The sequence below is a fragment of the Elephantulus edwardii genome, unplaced genomic scaffold (genome assembly GCF_000299155.1).
Source record: "Elephantulus edwardii isolate Elephantulus edwardi_28Jun2011 unplaced genomic scaffold, EleEdw1.0 scaffold00166, whole genome shotgun sequence".
NCBI classification, from domain to species: domain Eukaryota; kingdom Metazoa; phylum Chordata; class Mammalia; order Macroscelidea; family Macroscelididae; genus Elephantulus; species Elephantulus edwardii.
In genome coordinates, this window is record NW_006399916.1 from 4,569,374 (window position 1) to 4,590,604 (window position 21,231).

General features: G+C 41.2%; 1 protein-coding gene and 1 pseudogene across 1 annotated transcript in view; both read left to right on the forward strand.

The window, feature by feature from the left end:
• ERO1LB (ERO1-like beta (S. cerevisiae)) overlaps window positions 1–15,811 on the forward strand; it is a gene marked incomplete at its 5' end in the record, with an annotated part of 86,765 nt that extends 70,954 nt beyond the window's left edge. The window contains 7 exons of the mRNA XM_006895389.1: window positions 3,860–3,886; window positions 9,498–9,590; window positions 9,715–9,961; window positions 10,653–10,722; window positions 12,625–12,711; window positions 14,162–14,295; window positions 15,751–15,811. Coding sequence (XP_006895451.1) covers window positions 3,860–3,886; window positions 9,498–9,590; window positions 9,715–9,961; window positions 10,653–10,722; window positions 12,625–12,711; window positions 14,162–14,295; window positions 15,751–15,811 — 719 coding nt within the window. The remainder of the gene's footprint in view (window positions 1–3,859; window positions 3,887–9,497; window positions 9,591–9,714; window positions 9,962–10,652; window positions 10,723–12,624; window positions 12,712–14,161; window positions 14,296–15,750) is intronic.
• On the forward strand, window positions 4,870–5,127 carry LOC102844808 (annotated as a pseudogene).
• Window positions 15,812–21,231: the final 5,420 nt, after the last annotated feature.

Sequence of the window (21,231 nt, forward strand, 5' to 3'; positions counted from 1 at the left end):
GGCTCTGTATTCTTTTTGTCGCTGTAGAGAAATCCAACTGATTTTTGTATGTTGATCTTGTATCCTGCTACTTTGCTGAATTGGTCAACTACGTTGCTGACTGAAATTTAACCTAAGCTATAACTGTGTTCTCTGTACACACTGTGCTTCACACAAATGAGCTTATCCTGTTCTGTCTAATTATTTTGTTCTAATAAATTATTAGCTATAAAGATCTTTATATTTCAGTATATATAAACATTTTATGCATTTTCAGAGACATTTGAGTGGGTAAGTGCCCTGTGAACTGGAAGGTGAGGATTCTTATCCACCATCTGCTCCACTGCCGGTGAAAACCTGCTGGGGGTCAGCTATGGGTCGGCTCTTACTCGATGACATTGAGGGTTTGGTTTTTTTTTTTTAGTTTTTATTAATGATTGGTTACAGAGTGCCTATGGAAGGTGCTACCGAAGCAGCAAGAGGAGCTCTGGTGGCACAGGGGATTCAGCCTTGGGCTGCTAAGTGACAGGCTGGAGGTGTGAACCCAGCAGCTGCTGTGTGAGAGAAGGGTGAGACAGACTGCTCCTGTACCGATTCACAACCTCAGAAACCCTCTGGGCAGCTTGACTCTATCCAACAGTGTTGCTATGAGTTGGGAATAAACTTGATGGCAATGGGTAAAACAGTGACCTCCAGTGGACATTAACTTACTGATGTTTCCAGGCATTGTGATGGGATTTGTGAGAGAGGACGTATGCCTGGTGATGCCTGCCTTCCTACAGCAGGCAACAGATAGCAGAAAGGATGACCTTTCTGAATTTTTTTTTTTTGACTGAAGATAGGGTTTTTGTCTTCCCCCCCCTTTTATTATGATTTATTTACAGAGTTTGAATACACTGCTTTTCACAAAAGAGCCTCCCATTTTCCTTCACCCCACCCACCCATCGAGTTGTACAACGTTATGATTAACACTTCCCCAACATACATCCTCACCCCTCTGTTTTCACTCTCAACCCTACCTTGGATCCTCATACTCATTCTACAATAATGGTTTTATACAGCATTGGTCCTTGTGGGGCAGAGTTAGTTCATTCAGCATAATGCTCTCCAGTCCCTCCCAAGTTAGGTAGTCATTTACAAAATTACTGCTCCTGCATGCTAAGTAGGATTCCGTTGTATGAATGTACCACAACTTCTCAATCCATTCATTTGGTAATACCATCTCAGATAAGAGTCTCATAAGGAAAGTTTACAGAATACTCCTGGACCTCCACCAAAAAAAAGACTGATAATCAATTACAAAATGGAAAAAAGACATGGAAAGAATTTTCACAGAGGAAGTTACTCAAATGGCCAACAGACATATGAAGAAATGCTCCAAATCACTGGCAATGAGATGCCATCTCACTCCAGTAGCAGTGGTAAAACTTGACAGCAAGTAATAAATGTTGGCAAGGATGTGGTGAGATAGGAACTCTTACATTGTTGATGGGATTCTAAAATGATACAGCCACTCTGGAAGGCAGTTTGGTGCTTCCTCAAAAAGGTGAACATAGAAATTCCATATGACCCAGCTGTTCCATTGCTTGACTTATACCCCAAGAAAATGAGAACTGAGGCTCAAACTTGTACATCAGTGTTCACAGCAGCAGCATTCACCATTTTAAGAACATGAAAACCGCCCAGACGTCCGACTTTTCTGAATTATTATAGAAATTTTTCCTGATTAATGGAGACTTGATAGTACAGTGTCAAGCCCTAAGCTGCCAACTAAAAGGTCACCAGTTCAAACCCATCAACCACTTCATGGGGAGAAAATACTGGCAGTCTGCTTCCATAAAGAGTTACAGCCCTGGAAATTCTCTGGGGCAGTTCTACTGTCTGATGGGGTCAGAGTCAAAATGGGCTTAGTGACAGTGGGTTGGGTTTTATATCTGAATAATACACGCACAGTAGCTGATGAAGCTTCTTAGACATGGAACACATCGTGTCCCCTGGAATTCTGTGAGAGCTGGTGGAGGAGACATTTGGGATGAGTTTTGAATAGCGGGCAGATGAAGATCCCTACAGTTAGACCATACATCCTAGTTGGAGGCAACTGCGTGAACGTAAGAATTGAGAAAGGACAAATCAAGCTTATTTGGGAGAACAGTAAGCAGGTATTTGTCACTAGGATGTGCTTGTGTATTTTAAAGAAATACGAGTTGCTGCCAAGTTGTCCCCTGCCCATAGTGATCGGTATGTCACTGAGCAGACGTGCTGCACAGGCTTTGTTGGCTGTGCTGTTTATGAAAGCTGGGCTCTGAGACTGTTTTGTAGTGTCTCGGGGTGCCTCTTCCTACCACCTTAGGTTTATAGCTGAGGGCACACTTGCACCCACAGACCTCCAGCCTTCTTTCACGCAGGGAGAGAAACTGCTAGGAAGAGGTGAGATGATTGAGGTTCTCAGGAGTTGCCTGTGTCTTGTTGGCTCACTGCCGCAGAGTCGGGTCATCGACTCCTAGATGACCTTCAGGGACTTCACAGGCTGTAAAATTCTGCAGGAGGAGAGAGCCCATCTTTCTGCCTTAGAGCTGCTGGTGGATTCAAACTATTTACCTCTGGGTTGGCAGCACAGCCCCTTACCCTCTAGGCCACCAGATCTCCCTATCCTTTTGACAGTTGAGGGGTTTTTTTGAGTAAATAAGTTTTATAATAATGAAATGTTGAATGACTCAACCCATGGGAAGGTGTCAAGTATGAAGACTACCAGGAGGGAAAGTCGTTCCTCACCATCTCATTTATCCCTTCAACTTCTTGCTCAGCTTCAACTCTGTGTTGGGTTTTTTCCTTACAGTTTTTTCCCCAGTTAAAATTAGTATTAATATAAGAATAGTTAGGAAATTCATTATTGACTACCTTCTCTTTTTTTAAAATATTATTACTCCAGGAATAGTTCTTTTAACATTCATACACAAATTAGTCAACTCCTCCTTCTCTTATTCAACTTTTCTGAAGAATTAACCTACAACTTAAGTGATTTCTTATTGCCCTTTGAAATTCTGTGGTCTTAGATAATTGAGGATACATGACCAGCTTTATTGGCTCAAGAAAAACAGGTAATTAAGAATTGAAATGTTGTATGAAGTAGAATTCACTGTTTTAGGGACTTTAAGAAGTGTTACTGTTATTATCCTCAAAAGCAAGCTTAACATTGTTGAACTACCCTTCCCATCCTTCATATTTTTGGATATTTAAACCTTCTAATGGATGTTGTTGTACACCGTCAAGTCAGAACTGACTCATAGTTGACCCTCCAGCAGGTTTTCGGAGGCAGTAATTGCATGAGAGGAGATTACCCATCCTCCTTTTGTGGAGCAGTTGGTGGATTAGAACCATGTCCCTTTGAGATTGCAGCACAGATTTTTAGCACTTGGTCACCATTGCAGCTCTACTGGTTAAGATTTACTTAATATTTTAACTGAAATACAGTATTTTTCAAAATTCTAGTAGCAAAAATACTCTTTTTTAAGAATATACTTCAATATTATTTGTGGGCTATATTTTCTAAAACTTTATGCCTGTTTTTCAACTTTACATAGAGCAGTAGAATTTCCCAGAATAATCTTTAATATGCCACGGCTGTTGAAGTGTACCATCAAGTTGGAACCGACTCATAGCTAACCCTCCAGTGGGTTTGCAGAGGCAGTAAATTGCACGGGATGAGATTGCCCATCTTTCTGGTGGATTCAAATGATGTGTCTAAAGACACGTCAGCATGACAGTATGACTCCTTACCATTAGGCCACCAGAGTGCCCTGAATATGTTATAATAAGAATATTTAGTTTGTAGGTGATGATTTTTAACATTTTAACCCATTTTTTTCTCCTTCTCTTTTAGGAGAGTCATTCTATACATGGCTAGAAGGTAAACTTAGTGATTCCAATATAATGTATTAGCTCTTTATGGGGGGGAAGTACCAAATTATTTAAGATGTTTTTGTGGGTTTTAGAATTTCATCAGCTCGACAACTAACTTAAAACAATGTTAGGAAGAAAATAACGTGTAATTATTTGAAAATTTTGAAGCATTGGCTAGCCAAAAACTAATATTATAAAAAACACATAGTCCAGGTCCTGTGGCTATGTTCACAAGTTTTTTCTAGTATCTTTTCCATTCTGTATGTAGCAAATCTATTTTTGGAAGGAAGTACTCTTTTCCTATATAAAATTGAGGAAGGATACATTTTAATTCTGAAGGTTTAAACATAATTATACAACTTAACATAATCTAAGCTTGTTTAAAGGATAAATGTATCTTTGATCCCAATGTGTTATTTTTATATATATATATATATATATATATATATATATATATATATATATATAATGTGTATATATATATAATGTGTATATATATATAATGTATATATATATGTGTGTGTGTGTGTGTATATATATATAGTGTGTTCTCTCATATGAAATATTATTAATGGGAAGCTGAAACACTCTAGAATTTTTATTATTTTAGTACTTATTTTTGTCATGTGCCATTAAGTCAAGTATACTCATAGTGACTCTGAACATGGATCTCGGCCCTAATCTGTGCCATCCTAATCAGCTCTGACATAATTGAACCCAGATATAGATAGATAGATAGATAGATAGATAGATAGATATAGATAGATAAAGATAGATAGCCCCACACACACACACATACATATTTATAATTTCTTTATGTATGAATACATTTATTTGGTACAAATTGCCATTAGTACATAAACAACCAAAAGTTAAAATACACCAATGAGGAGGAATACAGGAGGTCCGTCGGTGGGCGGCCCAGCTTGCCCCTCGCCACCTTTGGCCCATGGCCTTCCCTCCCTCGCCCCTCTCACCCCTGGGCCCAGGATGCCACAGTACCCGACCTTGGAGGAGTTCAGCCGCACAGCCGAGAAGTTCTACATCACTGACCCCATGAAAGCCCATATGATTCTCAAATATAGGCATACCGATGGGCGTCAGTATATTAAAGTGGCAAATGATTTCGTTTGTTTGGTGTATAGAACAGACCAAGCTCAAGATGTAAAGATCGAGAAATTCCACAGTCAACTAATGTGACTTATGGTCGCCAAGGAATCCTGCTGTGTTGCCATGGAAACAGACTGACGGTTCAAACAGAAGACAGTCATGATTAGGAAGTAAATGTCTTTTGAACTTGAGAAAGCTTTTGGGACAAGAAATACTTTAACTGAACAAGCTATTCAAAATCTGAGAGGTTTTGTACTTTGGTTTTTAATGTTTAGAGAGCTATAGAGTAGTTATTTTTTGAAATTGACAAGATAATGCATCTAAGGAACTTTTTGCAGATTATTTTAGATTGAGCAAAATATAAAGTTATTTGAAAATGAACTATCAGGAGAGGCCAGTTCTCCCTTAAATTTACTCTTTCATTAAGAGAAAATAAAATGTAAACCGTTTACTAGATTAATATTTCTTCTGGAGCATAAAAATCTGTGCTATTGACTTAAGAAAATAGAGTCACTAGAATTAACTATGCACAATAGTGTATCTAATTATATATATAGTACTATAATCTCAATTATATTCCCATTCGAAAAAAAAGGGAGACCCAACAGAGTGTGGAAATTATTGAACAATATCACTAATAATACACACTAGCAAAATCCTACTGAAGATTTCCCAGAAAAGACTTGAACAGTACATTGACAGAGAAGTACCAGAAATACAGGCTGGGTTTAGAAGAGGTTGTGGCTCTAGGGACATTATTGCCAATGTCAGATGATGTTGGCAGAAGCAGAGTACCAGAAGAATGTCCATCTGACTGTGCAAAGACATTTGACTGTATGGGAAAATCTGCTGTGTTGGACCTCTCCAGAGTGCTGAAGAGCAACGATGTCAGTCTATATATAAAGGTACACCTAATCCAGGCCATGGTCTTCTCAATTACATGTTATGCTTCAGAGAGTTGAACAGTGACTAAAGATGACAGTAGATGCCTTCGAGTTGTGGTGTTGGAGAAGAGTCTTGACCATACCATGGACTGCCAAGAAAATAAATAGGTCTGTCTTGGAGAGGGTGAAACCAAGTCTCTCCTTAGAAGCTAGGATTTTTTTTTTTTTAATTTTGTGTGCGTGTACCGTCAAATCAGATCTGACTGGTACAGGAGGATATTGCGCCTCCTTCTCCGGCCGAGCGTCTGGTGGATTTGAACCGTGTTCCTCTGGGATTGCAGTGCAGCTTCTTGCCACTAGGCCACCAGAGCTCCCCAGAAGCTAGGATTTTGAAGTTCCACTTCACTTTGAGAAAGTGGCCAGGAGAGATCGGTCCTTGGAGAAGGACATCATGCTCAGAAGGGTGGACGAAGAGCACAGGAGAGGGAGATCCCGGATGAGATGGATTGATCGAGTAACTGGGGCAGTGAGGTTGGTGTGTTGGAATTAGTGAGATTGGCTCAGGACAGGGAAGGGTTCAGAGATGCTCTACACAGAGTTGCTATACATCACAGGTAACTCAATGGCACATAACAACAATAACATACTATGACAGGTTTGGAGGCAGGAGTGGCTTCCTAAATAACATGCCTCTGGAAACTATGAACTTTGATAAATGTCAGTAGTTGTAGAGGGATGTCAGGCCTTTTGTTCATAGCATCACTATGAGTCGTGCTCGACTCAAAGGCAATCAGCAACAATAATAACTTAATCTCAGTTATGTCTGAAAGTAATTTTGAGTAACAAGGATGCTTTACTGTAAACTTTCAGATTTAAACTCTATTTTTGAATATAAGAGATCTGACCACCATTGCATGTTGAGAAGTGATTGACTGTGATGCTTTTTGGTGATCAGCATAACTACAGTTAACTTTTATGGATTAAACCAAATGATGATCTCTCTAATGGACTGAAATCACCATATTACAGAAATAAATACAACATATTTCCCATCTGTAGTTTCTCAGAAGGCTAAGGGATGTTTGAGTCCTTGAGTCTTAAATCTCAAGGTACCTCTGAGATGCACACCTCTGTCCTCGTCTCTTGGTGTGAAGCATGACTGACAACTTAGGGCTCTAGAGTACAGTATTTTATATTTATCTTTGTAACCTCAATTATACCTACTAAAAGTAATCTTTGCATATTTATTCCTCAAACAGGAAATGAAGGGACTACATGAAAGTATTTTTTGTTAGGAATTTGTCATGTTGAGTAACATTTCAGAATGGGAATTTCCATCATCAGTATGAATTTTGCTTTGCCTCAAAGGGGTCAGCAAATAAAATACTACATGAACATTAAAAAATAAGAGTACTCCAATGAAAGCAAGTTGAATGATACATGAAATTTAGTATTTCATAACCTTATGTGAAACCTGTGGGGTTAACCAAAGGGCATACAGTACTGTTGGAGTAAGCATATATTGGTGGAACTAATGAAATTAGATCTGAAAGAAGACAGCCACTTTCTAATTTGGGTGGTTGAGTGTGCTCTCTGGTGTTAGAAGTTGGTGGGTTCTGTCTTTGTGGATGAGATTTTGAAGCTATCATCCCATAGGATGCCTGGGAAGCTTTCTTCCTGGTTCTAAGGAGTCCGAAGCCAGTTATTTTCAGGTTGAGTCCAACTCCTGGCAGCCCATGAAATCCCTGGGTGGTTAACGGTCTCACTTGCTGACCCACAGTGACATACATAGACCATAGTGAGGGGTACCGATCGGCCAAAGCCTTCACATGTCCTGTGGTTCGAATCCACCAGTGGCTCCTTGGGAATGAGATGGACAGTTTCCTCCCATAGAAGTTTGCAGGCTCAGAAGCCTGATGGAGGGTCACGATGGGGTGGGACCAACCTGAAGGCCGTGAGAGTGAGGGACCCAGAGTCTACAGGTGGAGTGCACTCTGCAGTGCTTGTGGGTTACCGAGACTCAGCACCAACTACGCAAGCCCTGCCTGATGAGGAGGAGGCCCACAGGCCTGAGGGTCTCCACGACTCAGTGCCAACTCAGCAGGCCCTGATAAGTAAGAGACAGCAGCCCAGCAGCCTGGGCGGGAGAAGCATGCCTGCAGCTCACTGCCATGTACATGGGGCAACCTTTGCTGCACCCACTTTGCACGCGTTTGTGTGTCTTATAAACATTCTAAACAGGCCATATATTTTAAGAGGAAGCTACATATAGAGTAAATTTCTCTTGTTTGTTCTTCCATGACAGAACATACCAGCAAGTCTTCTCTAGTGAGATTCCCAAAGAAACCTCTGAAAAACTCTGCTTCAGTGTAGTAGAGGTCTTAAAGATAGATCTTGAAGAGATGAAAAAAAGGATTTTTTAGAAGCTTTACATTTTAAAAAATTCTCTTAGTATATGAATGAGATAATTTCTTTCTACTCTTAACGTCCATTTTCTACCACCGTCCTCCCCTTAGAGGTAAAAAACAAAAGTTAACACAAAAATCCAAACCCATTGATGTTGACTGAGGAGAAAGGGGAAAAAACATGGATTATTCTTCAGCTAGCAATTCTTAAAATTCACTTTACTGAATTTTTGAAAACTTAGGGAAAATGATGCACTCCTTTGCTACTAATTGGAATCTTTGAAAGTGGAAGCAAGGACAGGATGGGGTAGGGCTATTATTGTGGCCCCTGTTTTGGGCTGTGCAGAGAGACGGGTAGTGAGGCTGCCTGAGATTTTTCTTCACATTTCTGGGATCCGTCTGAGCCATCTCCGATCATTTAGAAAATAGTCAATGTGTATTTTTCTACTAATTGAAATTTTGACAGATCTGTTTTCTCAAGTTTTAACTCTTTAAAAGTAGAAAATTAATGGACTGGGGGAAATTCAGAGAAGAGGATAAATAAGACAGTTTGTAGGAGGAAAGGGAATTTTTGTTCTTAAGAATAGAAGTTGTAGAACAGATACTGTTAAGCCAACAGTTAGTTTATAGTCATATTTTCTGTAGGGCTATCTCTACTTAACCATTAAAAATGTGTGCTTGTATTTTCTGGGCAGGGTGCTGGCTTGTCCATTGCTCTGTGTGGTTTTGGGGTCTCTAGTAGCTCAGTCAGGGTGCTCCTTAGAGGCGAGGATGGTGAAACTACATCTCAGACTAGGGCATAGTGTCAACCAGTCCTAGAGAGAGACATCATGCTTACAATGCAGAGGGGGTGGTTGATGAATGAGAGGATAGATGAATACGGGCAGTAGCAGTGGGTTCACACGTGTCAGAGATGGGGAGGATGGTTCAGGCTAGGGCAGGGTTGTTGGAGGTCTTCGTCACCTCGACAGCACCTAGCAACAGGTAGCTCAGACCTTTCCATCTTACTCTCCATTGCACTCTTTTCCTGTTCTCTTAACTCAGTTCTGAAGCCGGAACCATACTTTCTCTAGGCAAGAATTGTAAATGTTTTCTTTTCTTTGATGTCATGAGATCTCCACTTTTTTAAAAAAAGCCTGTGACCTGAATGTCGGTACTATTGTTTCTTTTTAATTGTTTACATGGAGTGATTTCCTTCTCAATATTTTTTTCCAAATAGGTTTGTGTCTGGAGAAGAGAGTCTTCTATAAGCTGATATCGGGACTTCATGCTAGTATCAATTTACATCTGTGTGCAAATTATCTTTTGGAAGGTAATCAGAGCTTTAAATAGACTTTTTTCTGTCTCTATTACCTAGAAATTATTGAGGAAAGGACATCCTCTAAAGAGTGGGAGAAATACCTTCTTTGTGTAAAGAATGCTCTGTTTGTCTTTAGAAACCTGGGGCAAGCCTAGTTGGGGACCCAACATTAAAGAATTTAAGCGGCGATTTGACCCTGTGGAAACCAAGGGAGAGGGTCCCCGGCGGCTGAAGAACCTGTACTTCCTGTACTTGATTGAGCTGAGGGCTTTGTCCAAGGTTGCCCCGTACTTTGAGCGCTCGATTGTCGACCTTTACACTGGAAATGGAGAAGATGATGCTGATACAAAGACCCTGCTGCTGAACATCTTCCAGGATACAAAGTAAGAATTGAACATCTGCGATCTGGAATGTAGCACTCTGCTTGTATGAGGTGGCTCTTGAAATACAGCAGAAACCTGGCTCCCAAGTCAGGATGAGGGGGAATTACAAGTAGAGGGAACATCAGGAGTAGACAGACTATAATATCAGAAAAATATATTTTTTTTAACATTTACAGACGAAAATCTATAATAATTTATTGTAGTGCTGTTTTTCAAATGGGTAAAAATATAGATAACAGATTTGCCAGCTTAATGTTTTTTCTTCTCATGTTGGATTTAGTGAAATCAGGTACTTCACACTGTGAGGCCAGCACTAACATCTGTCCCTGAGTTCTCCAGAGGCTGAGACTTGCTGCTTCCTGGACAGTGACCCCTCCTTCTCGCTCCCCCTCACTGACCACTAGTAAAACTGGATGCTCTGTATATTTGCTGAATAGGCATTTGTAAAAGTGTAACATTTTATATAGCATCAAAATGTAGTTATTTTTAGTTCTGTCTACTTTAACATGCAGTTTTTAATTAAAACATTTTATCTTTTATTACATAAATATATGGGTGAACTATTATTGTTCACATCCCTATGCTACTAAACCTGGCATTTGAGTGAGTGGTGAATTTGAGTCATTTGTTGGGAGGGAAGGTAGAAGCAGAGCCTGGCTTTTCCTCTGTGACCCGTTTGGTCCTTTCACAGGTCCTTCCCCATGCACTTTGATGAGAAATCCATGTTTGCAGGTGACAAGAAGGGAGCCAAGTCATTGAAGGTAAAAGTTATGTGGAACTGAAGGTGGATATAGTTGACCAGTTTGGTTTTAATCTTCTTTGTCTAAACTGTTTTCTCCCAAGTTGTTTGGGTTGGATTTTCCAAGCCCTCTGGATAACTCTTCAGTTCCTTTGTCCTCTCTAGTGGCAACTGTTAGTCCTCACTCATGGGCACATCCAGTAAATGACACTTTTTAAGTGTCTTTGTGAAAGCTAAAACCTTGCTTTAAGAGAATATACTTTAGAATGGTGAAAATAACATAAGGCAGTGGGATAAGCTGAGTGAATGTGCTTGCTTCTGGAATTCTCATGTGGTGCAACCAACTAAACACTCAGCTGTCACTGACTGTCCGAGTAGTGCAGCCTGTGGTCAGCAGTGCCGACCTGTTAGAAGCACACTGTGGTTTTGAGAGAGAAAAATTGGTAAATTTTCTAGAATTTGCTTTCTGATTTAGATCCTATACAGTAAAATGTAGGGGGAAAAAGACATTAAAATAGAGCTGTTTTTACCATGAGTTGTACCCTTAACTCAACTGGAAGCAACTGTTATGTACCAGAAATATAAAGACCATGTCTTCCATGGTGCAGTGTGTCCCCTACAGTGAGGTGTGTTCCCCGCGGTACACCGTGAGCTCCACAGTACACTGAACCCTGCAGTGCAGTGTGTCCCCCATGGCGCACCGTGTCCGCTGTCACCCATGGTACACTGTGACCCTCGTGGTGCATTGTGTCCCCTGTGGTGCACCGTGTCCCCCATGGTACACTGTGACCCTCGTGGTGCATTGTGTCCCCCGTGGTGCACCGTGTCCCCCACGGTACACCGTGACCCTCATGGTGCATTGTGTCCCCCATGGTACACTGTGACCCTCGTGGTGCATTGTGTCCCCCGTGGTGCACCGTGTCCCCCATGGTACACTGTGACCCTCATGGTGCAGTGTGTCCCCCATGGTACACTGTGACCCTCATGGTGCATTGTGTCCCCCGTGGTGCACCGTGTCCCCCATGGTACACTGTGACCCTCGTGGTGCAGTGTGTCCCCCACGGTACACTGTGACCCTCGTGGTGCAGTGTGGCCCCCATGGTGTACTGTGTGCACCATGACCCCTTCCATGGTGCATTGTTTCCCCCGTGGTGCACCATGTCCCCCACGGTACACTGTGACCCTCGTGGTGCAGTGTGTCCCCCGTGGTGTACTGTGTGCACCATGACCCCCTCCATGATGCACTGTTTCCTCATGGTATATTGGCTTTATTACTGGCTTTAGTTGTCCAGTGTTGAGGATTTTTGTTTCCTTCAAGTTGAGGTGTAACCTGTACATGAAAGCTATAGTCCTTCATTTTTCTTCAGTAAGTCTTTCAAGCCCTCTTTTCACTTTCTGCAAGGAAGGTTGGGTCAACTGTCTATGAGTCTCCAATCCTGGGACCATGTTCTTCTCCATAGAGTCCAGCTTCTCCACTGTTTGCTCAGCTGTGCGTCTTGGGAGCAGTGGTAGTGCGTCTGTCACATGCTTCAGGCATGTTGTCAGGAGGACCCAGTCCTTGGAAGATGCCACTGTGCTTGGAAGAGTGGACAGCAGAGGAGAGGCAGGCCCTCAGCCAGATGGGTGGAGACCAGGATGAGGGTTGAAGGTTTTCTGTTGACTCAGAGTTGTTAGGAGTAAGAGCTAACAGACTGGATTTTCTATCAAAGATTAATTGTTAATATGTGGAGTAAATTTCACAGATCTCCATTAATATCACTTGGTTTAATTGCCATGTTATAAAAATGGAAATATTTTCCTTTTGCACTACAGAAAAGGCATCCCTCATTGATGCATAAACTTTCTATTTTTATTTCTTAAAGTTCAGCCAGTACAATTTCATATTAAAAGTCTCATTAGGATAAATTTGTTGTTTGCATGTTAGGAGGAATTTCGGCTGCATTTCAAGAATATCTCTCGTATAATGGACTGCGTTGGATGTGACAAATGTAGATTATGGGGGAAATTGCAGGTTTGTGCATTGTTTTCTATTTTTAAAGTATTACTAGCCTTAATTTTTTTCACTGAGAAGCTCAAAGGCTTTAATAAAACCTCTTCATTGCCATTACAAATAGGCAGATCCTAGTATTAGAATGTTTTAATCTATTGATTAAAAAACCCCAGTGTTACTAAGGTGAATGTGTTTATGTATGGGTAATAATATTTTTGTAATATCCCAAGTTAATAGTTATAACTGTATGTTTATCTTGGTACAATCTTGGATTACTTTCTGAAATTAATGGTTGTTGGAAAGGTAAATTATAGCTATGTAAAAAGATGTAAGCATCCAATTTTGGTGATTAACATACAAGAGGCTGCCTGGTGACACGGTAATAGATCCCTCCCAGGCAGGTCCAGGCCTGGACACCACCTCTTGGCCTGGCCACCCTGTCCTACCACAGAGGCTGCATACTGCTGTGATGCTGAAGCCTGGGCCTGTGATGGTGAGCCGTCCTGTGGAGCCCTCAGCACTGCGATGCTGAGGCCTGGGACTGCAATGCTGAGCTGTCCTGTGGAGCCCCCAGCCTGGGGGACAGAAAGGGGGTGGAGAGGGGACATGGTGATCACCTCCCAAAATGGCCCTTAGGTATGATCCTGATCCCAGACAGTTGTGGGGGTAGCCCAGGATGGTGGGGGAAGGGATGGGATGTGGGGTGATAGGGAACCATGGGCAGAGACCCAGGGCTGGCCAGCATTTTGTCCCTTTGTACTTACAGAGGCCCATAAGTGACAATTTACTGTGATCCAAACAGTCACTCCTTTTTTCTCTCTGGCTGAGAACTCAGTATTCAGTGTGAATGTCGCAAATTATCACTGAGGTTTTAGTGACAAGGGACTGTAAGCATTGCTTTTCTAATTATGTATTGAACACTGAAATTCTAACCTTTTTAAAAATAGTAGACATTCAGTTATTCAGAATAGTATGTGTTAGCACACGTTAACCTATTGAAGTTTCCCTAACAATTCAGATAAATGTATCATAAGCATAATTTGTGTGGGAGTCCAAGCTGAAATGACTTGAGTAATTTATTGCTGAGAAATGGATACTTTTCATTGGTCAAACCAGTTTGAGCTATTGAGGCATCTTCCCAAATCCCTGGTGGTGAAGAGAGAGGGGTCCCACTCCCATCTGGAAGGGTTTAGGCTTCTGACCAGGCCCTGACCCCAGCCCCAGCCCCTGCCCCTCACATCCACCAGCTCATGGCCATGGAAAACCCCATGGAGCCATTCTGCTCATGTCCATGGGGTCACTGCGAGTCAGTATGGATAGCAGCGAGCATCAATAGCAAACATTTCAAAGGTGTCTTTTACAGACTTGAACTAAAGCTCGATTGCGTGTTTCCTATCCTCACAGGACTGAGTAAGACTCTACAATACTTGCTGTGTAAATGTCATTGTACATTTGCTGCTCTTCCTTTTAGACTCAGGGTTTAGGAGCGGCACTGAAAATACTATTTTCTGAAAAAGAAATCCAAAAGCTTCCAGAGAACAGCCCATCGAAAGGCTTCCAGCTTACTCGCCAGGAGATAGTCGCACTTTTAAATGCTTTCGGAAGGTAACCTTGCTCAAGATTTAAAAATGTATTTATTTTTTAATTTCCCTCTTGGAAAGATCTCATATTTACTAATGCGGGAATCCCCATGGTTTTCCACTTAGCTGCTTCAATTTTGTGGGGAAATTTCCTTTAAGGTTCACTTTGGTATTATTGTTATATGCCTTCAAATACAAACCACTGGCAACTGACCCTCCAGTGGGTTTTCAGAGGTTGCAAATCACATGAGAGAAAATTGCCCATCTTTCTCTTGTAGAGTAGCTGATGGGTTAGAAACACCTGCCTTTTGATTTGCAGTGCAATTTTTTACCCACTAGTCCACCAAAGACCATAGAGAAAAGAAATTTTTTGAAAGACCATATGCAGTAATGGAGTCACATGAACCTGATTCGAAACCACTGTTGGCTGAATGGCTCTAGAAAAGTTACTTGGTTTATCTGAGCCACGTTGTTGTTGTTGATTGCCTTCGAGTCGAGCACGACTCATAGCGACCCTATGAACAAAAGGCCTGAAGCCCCTCTACAACCATCGACATTTATCAAAGTTCATAGTTTCTGGAGGCATGTTGTTCAGGAAGTAGATGCCACTCCTGCTTCCAAACCTCACAGAATGTGTTATTGGTTGAGTTGCCTACAATGCATAGTGACTCTATGTACAGCAGCTCTTAATAGTTTTCCTAAAATGTAAAATCAAGGTTCATTCTTTGTCTCCTATGAAGTTATTAGCAATTAACGAGATTATGTATTTGCTGTGCTCAGAACATTGTGGGCCACAGCCTGAGCTCTCAGGAAGTAGCAGCTGTTCTTAATACCAGTACTCAAAGGAGCCTAACACTACATAGTGCAGCCCACTAAATCCTAATACGAAAATTGACTAAAGTACATTCTTCCTGATTTGACCTTGATTTTGTATAATAATTATGGAATTAAATTTTTGTGATATATATTCACAGTTTACTTCTGAACCTGGGCTCAGAAGCACTTAATTTGTTCAATAATGATTTCTCAAATACCGTAAAACCATTTTCTGAGCATAGGACTCCAAAAACAGACAAAATAAGCAGCATTCTTACTCTTAAGTAGTTAACAGTGTAAGCAAACTGATGTGTTTTGAGAACAAGGACAAAGTGAAGGAGTGTACAACCAGATAGGAACAATATAAGGTTCTTTATTATTTATGTTACTCCTATCACTTTTTGGAACTTACCTAGGGTCTGTTTTCTTTTGCCTCTTAAAACCAGGGCTAAAGAACTGTAGGTCTGTAGAGCAATTATAGCAGTACTCATTTAAAAACGGAACCTTTTAAATATTGCCTATATAGATTTTGCTTTCCAATCTTGTTTTTGTCATTGACTATTCATAGCAATCCTATGAACAACAGATCTGAGCCTTAGCCTGTGTAAAAAATATAATTTGATGTCTGACATTAGCTGTATTAACATGCTTTTCTCTCTTTCAGACTTTCCACAAGTATAAGAGAGTTACAGAATTTGAAAGTCTTACTTCAGAACAGTAGGTAATAAAGGTTTTACCTGTCTCTAAGTTGAGAGACGCAAAGGGACTGTGAAACGCCTTGGTCTTGGACTTTCTGAAGATTTATCTCCTAATATGTCAAGAATTTTGAACTCTTTAAGGAGAAAATTCAGTTGCTCACTTGAATATTTATTATCCTTAAAAGATGAAAATTTGTAAATTAAGTATATACTTTCGGAACTTGTAAGTTATCCTAATCCTGTGTGTACTTTCATTTGTTTTGACCTTCAGTTGAATATTCTATTCAGTTTGGTTAAAAAAAAAGTTTTGTTCTTTTTGTATGATCCTGTACTTCCATGTGTCAAACCTTAATTGTCTTCTATGACTAAAGGAGATCTGGGGAACAAATGTGGCCAGGGTTGGTATTGGTGATGCAGTCTTTTCAATAACCTTTTTTAAGTGCTCCAAGGAAAAAAACCAAATCAAGAAAGCCTCCCAGCTCTGTGTCACTTTGTGGCCCTGCCAGGGTCATGAATGGTCCTTTAAATGTAGTTACAGGTGAACTTCAACTTCTGTTTCATTGGTTTATCTGGAAGATTTCCCATTGTTTTTGATCTGAAGAGGCTTCCTTGGTAGAAGTGACTGAGTCTCTTGCCTCTGCTTCCCAGCCAGACTACATGAGCATCTGACTCAAGGATGTGCTTTTACTTAGAACTTTACCAGTTTCCTCAGATTTTGGTTTTTTTCTTTCCGCCCCAAAACTTAGAAACTTGTTTTCTTTTGCACTTAAAAATATTTAACAGATTCCTTCACTGTAAAATCTGAGTGAGACTGAGTAACACTGATGGGAAACAATACACAAACGTTTTCTCTGTTTTGACATTTCAAAGTAAGTATCTTAAAGGATTTTAATTTAGATAATCTATGCAATCCTGCCACTCTCACACTTATTTTCCTTGGTAGAGTATCTAAGTAGGTACCTGAGTTCTAGCCTCCTGTAAGGCCCTCCCTGCTGTATCATTTTCCTTCTGTATATAAATGGCCCTGTGTGTGACAGTGACAGAGGTGACTCCTAAGCACTAGCAGGTCATCTTCTATCCTGGGAAGGGGAGATCCTTACAGAGTATGGATTTTTTTTATCCAGAGATGTCAGTAGATGTCCTATGATTGGTTTGAGGGTTGTATGGAAGTACTGTGGGCACAACATGCAAAGTCTCACTTTAGGCCTGCCGTCTTTTGCAGAGTAAATAAGTGCTCTTATGCCCTTGTCCTGCCAAAGTCTGAAATGTGTTTATTGGTTACTCAGTGGAGTAAGTGATTTTAAATTGTGTTTAGCTCAGTCACCCCACTTTTTGCCATTCTTCTAAGGATGGCTGGGGAGGAAGATTATTCCTAGATTTATTTATTTTCTTGCCTAATTTCTAATTATCATAAGCTTGTTTTGTGGTTGTTTCGAAAAGTTGAAAGAAAAAGCTGACTTGATTGAAGCCTTCCCACTTTTCTTTCTTCAGGGGATACAAATATTATACAGTGGGGAGGAGTCCTCAAGGCAAATCTGTCTGCAAAGTGTTTATCTAAATTATCTTGCTGGTAAATAGTAAAGGTTATAATGTTCAGAGCTTTAAAAATGTGAAAGTCTTTCACTTTGTCTACTAGTGTTATTTTGTGTTTAAAGATTTTGGTAGTGTTAATTCACCATTCTCAATGAAAGACTTATTTAAACTACTAGTACTTTAGAAAATCCTTGGTTGTTGCATTTGTTACTTTTTCTCTTTTATTTTGTTTCAAGCTTAGAAGAAATTGTATATTTGAATTGTTTCAGGAGAGCAAAAGCTTCTTAGGTTAAAAAGTTATTTTCAAAGTTTATTATCTCCCTACTAAAAAGCAAATGACTATTCTGAAGCAGAAACAGCTTTATCATAATCTAATTTGGAGTGGGAGGCAGACATTTTGTGCTTTTCACATGAACTGTATAAACTCTATGCCTGGTGATTGTTTACGGACCTGTGATCTGTTCTTCCAGTCACATACTTTTGTTGTGAAGAGAAGATCCTGTGTTGTGAGATGCTGGGCTGGGAGGGAACCTCCTGCCATTCTGTCGGTATCTCCTCTCCTGAATTGAACATCCAGCACTTGACAATATATCTGACCACAATGATTGTACACGCTGACAGAGTAATGAAAATGAAGAAAACATGCCTTCTTTAATGTCATGAAATTCCTTTTTCTTATGTGGCATCTCTTTAAGGTATAAAAACTATTAAAATTGGTAAACTTTGAATGTTTATTCTGTTCATTGCTTCAGTTATGAATAGGATCAGACAAAAATGTAACAGCATCACAATTTTAAATTATAATAGGTGAAAGCATTTCATTTTGATGTTTTAAGCCCTGTGAATTACTCAGTGCTTGAGTCGGCCGAGTAACAACTTGTTGCTTTTGAAAAACTGCCTCGGGAGCGCTGGTGGCCTAGTGGCAAGAAACTGCACTGCAATCCCAGAGGTGCATGGTTTGAATCTACCAGATGCTCTGCTGGAGAAGGAGGGACAGATCCCATTTGACAGTTGTTGTTGTTAAGTGCCGTCAAGTCGCAGGCGACTCATAGCGACCCTATGAAGGAGAGTCCTCAATACTTGGGTGTCTCTCATCCTCTCTCCAGGTTCATAGGGTTTCCAGAGGCAAGCTATTATGAAAGTGGATGCCATTCCTCCTCCCAATATTTGACGGTACACACACAAAATAGTAAAATAAAAAAGAGGTACAAAAAAAGAAAAACTGCCATGTTTTCCAAGTTGGTCAGGCACCCCTGTGTGTAAGAAAGCATAGGTCCCCGACCCTCCTGAGCACTGCCCACAGCTGGGAACCCCTTTCACTGTAGCCCTCTGCAGAGAGAAGCCTGCAGAAACTCGAGCTGCTCGCGCGCGCGCGCACACACACACACAGAGATTGGGTGCATGGTATCACGGAAGATGTTTGGTAAAAACAAAACACAGGTGAGGGTCTAAGTAACAGCTACAGGGACAGCTTTGATTTTGCATAGTACCTCAGGTAATTTAATGTCCCCACCAGAATCTAGCAAATAAAAATTAAAGACATGTTTCTGTAATCTCTTGTCTTTTTCTATCCTCTTTTAAGTATTCTTTTTATGATATTTAATTCAGGAAGGGAGATAGTATAAAGAGCTGGCTATTTTCTTACTGTCCTAATTTATAATCATTTGCAGACAGTGTTCAGGACTTTACATGCATTATCTTATTTCATTGTCACTAGGAGATAGGTGTCATTTATACACCTTGTTTTATTCATACGAAAAATGAGAGTAAGGGGCCTGAATATCTCACATTCACAAATGCTATTTCAGGCTATAGTTTGACCCTGGAGCCTCTGCTCCAAATGTGATGTATTCCTGTAATTTCCTAAGCTGACCTGTCACCACCTAAAACTTGGGAACTTTAAATATGTTTTTACTTTATTTGGAGTCATGAGGCTTTTAAAATAACTATATTTTTAATATGTAGTACATTCATATGGTTCAAAACCCCAAAGATATAAAAAGCTCTACAATGCAGTGTCTTCCATCTTGGTCCCATATTCCCAGGACCACTGTCACCCCCCAACCTCTACACCACACATAACCCATGGGGGTCCTTCTATTTGCACAATCATACTTTTAAAGTATATGCAAGTAAATACAAATTTAAAATCTGCTTTTTCATTTTTACCCAAAAGCAGCACCAGAAATAATCTTCCTGCACTCTGTTTTCCTCCCATTAACAGTTTTTGATAGATGTCCCCTACTACTTAGCAGTATTCTTTTCAGTGACTTTTTAGTATCCCATTGTATGGATGTACCATCATTTAATTAACCAGTATTCCCAAATGCATTTGTAACCTGGAACAACACCGCCCTATTGCTGCTGTTCGTAACCTCCTCACACACGCGTGTCCTCTTACCCACAGCCTCACCAGCTCAGACAGTGTCAAACGCTGAGATTTTTGCCATTCTCATTTGCTGAAAGTTGTAGGTTTTTAGTTGAATGAAGAGGCTGAAAACCATTTAGTGTTTGTTTTCCCTTTGTGCCCCTTTTCCTGCTGCATTGTTGACCTTACCCATTTCTAAAACAAAATCCCTCGAACTCATTGCTGTTGAGTCAGAAGTGACTCAGAGCTGACCGTCCATCGGGTTTCCAGAGACTGTATGTCCAACAGGAGGTGACTGCCCATCTCTCTCTTCTGTGAATCAGCTGTTGGATTCCAGCAAAGTAGTGCTGCTCCTTCCTGCGTTGGCCACCAGGCCCTAGGAGTGCTCTGCCCTTGGGATACGTTAGAGAGCCAGCATAGCTTCTTCCCAGACCACTACTCAGTTTTCGGGGTAACACCTGAGCACCTTGCCCTTCCCCAGCGAGTTAGAGAGGCTGTGGATGACACGCTGAAACTGCCACTTCCCCGAGTCTAGCTGGGTTCTTTGTTCCATCTGTCCCGTCTGCAGTACCACATTGTTGTTGTGACTCAGCAAGCTTAAACATCTGGAGTGTTGGTAAGCTCACTCCCTGTCTCTCCTTCCCCTCTGGGGACAGTTTTTCTAGCTAGTCTGCCCTGATTTGTGTATTTTTCCATATGACTTCTAAAAAATACATCCATTAAAAAAGGGATTCTGTTCAAGCTCTGTCCATCTCCGTATTGAGAACGGTACTCACTAATGAATCCAGCACTGTTCTTTTGATACTGTTCCTGGTGATAAGGTCCTTTTGACCACACGCTGTGTACTCAGAGGCCCATCTGCTGGGGTCCAGAAGGCGGGGGTAGGGAGGCTGGGCACTGCTGTTCTGAAAAACTCAGGTGCTCTTAAACAAATGAACTTGTAAAATAAACAGATGGTGGAGAAGGGTCAGCAGCCTCCTAGAATCAAAGGGGAGGAGCAGTATCCACCAGAACAGGATCTGACGAGTCCTCCTCAGGAGTCTAAGTACAGCAGTAAACAAAACCTGTGGCGTCACACAGCTCACCTTCCAGAGTGTCACCTAATGACACTGTGACCCAGAGTAGAGTGAAAAGCAGACCAGAGAAAATGGGAGCCAAGTTGGAATGGCTTACGGAGACCTGTTTCCTAGAGAAAGGATGCTCCCTAGAAAGGACTCTCCTCTGGACAGTGGCTGCGCATTATCACAGGATGGCGCCACCAAGGATGGAAATCATTTGCTGGATGCACTCAGGTCCGATCAGAGCAGGCGGTCAGCAGGCAGCCTTCGGACAGGACGCCCTCATGATGAGGCCCCACACCCCACAGCATGACTTCCTGCCTCTCAACTTGAGTCAGAGCAAAACGCCAGACGCCCTTGGAAACCCAAGGGCAGCAGTGCTCTGCCCTAGGTGGCAGCTGTCCCTCAGAATCCAGTCAATGGGAACAAGCTTTTGCCTGATGGCTGTGAATTCTGACAGAAGCAGACTGCCATGTCCTTCTCCTGGG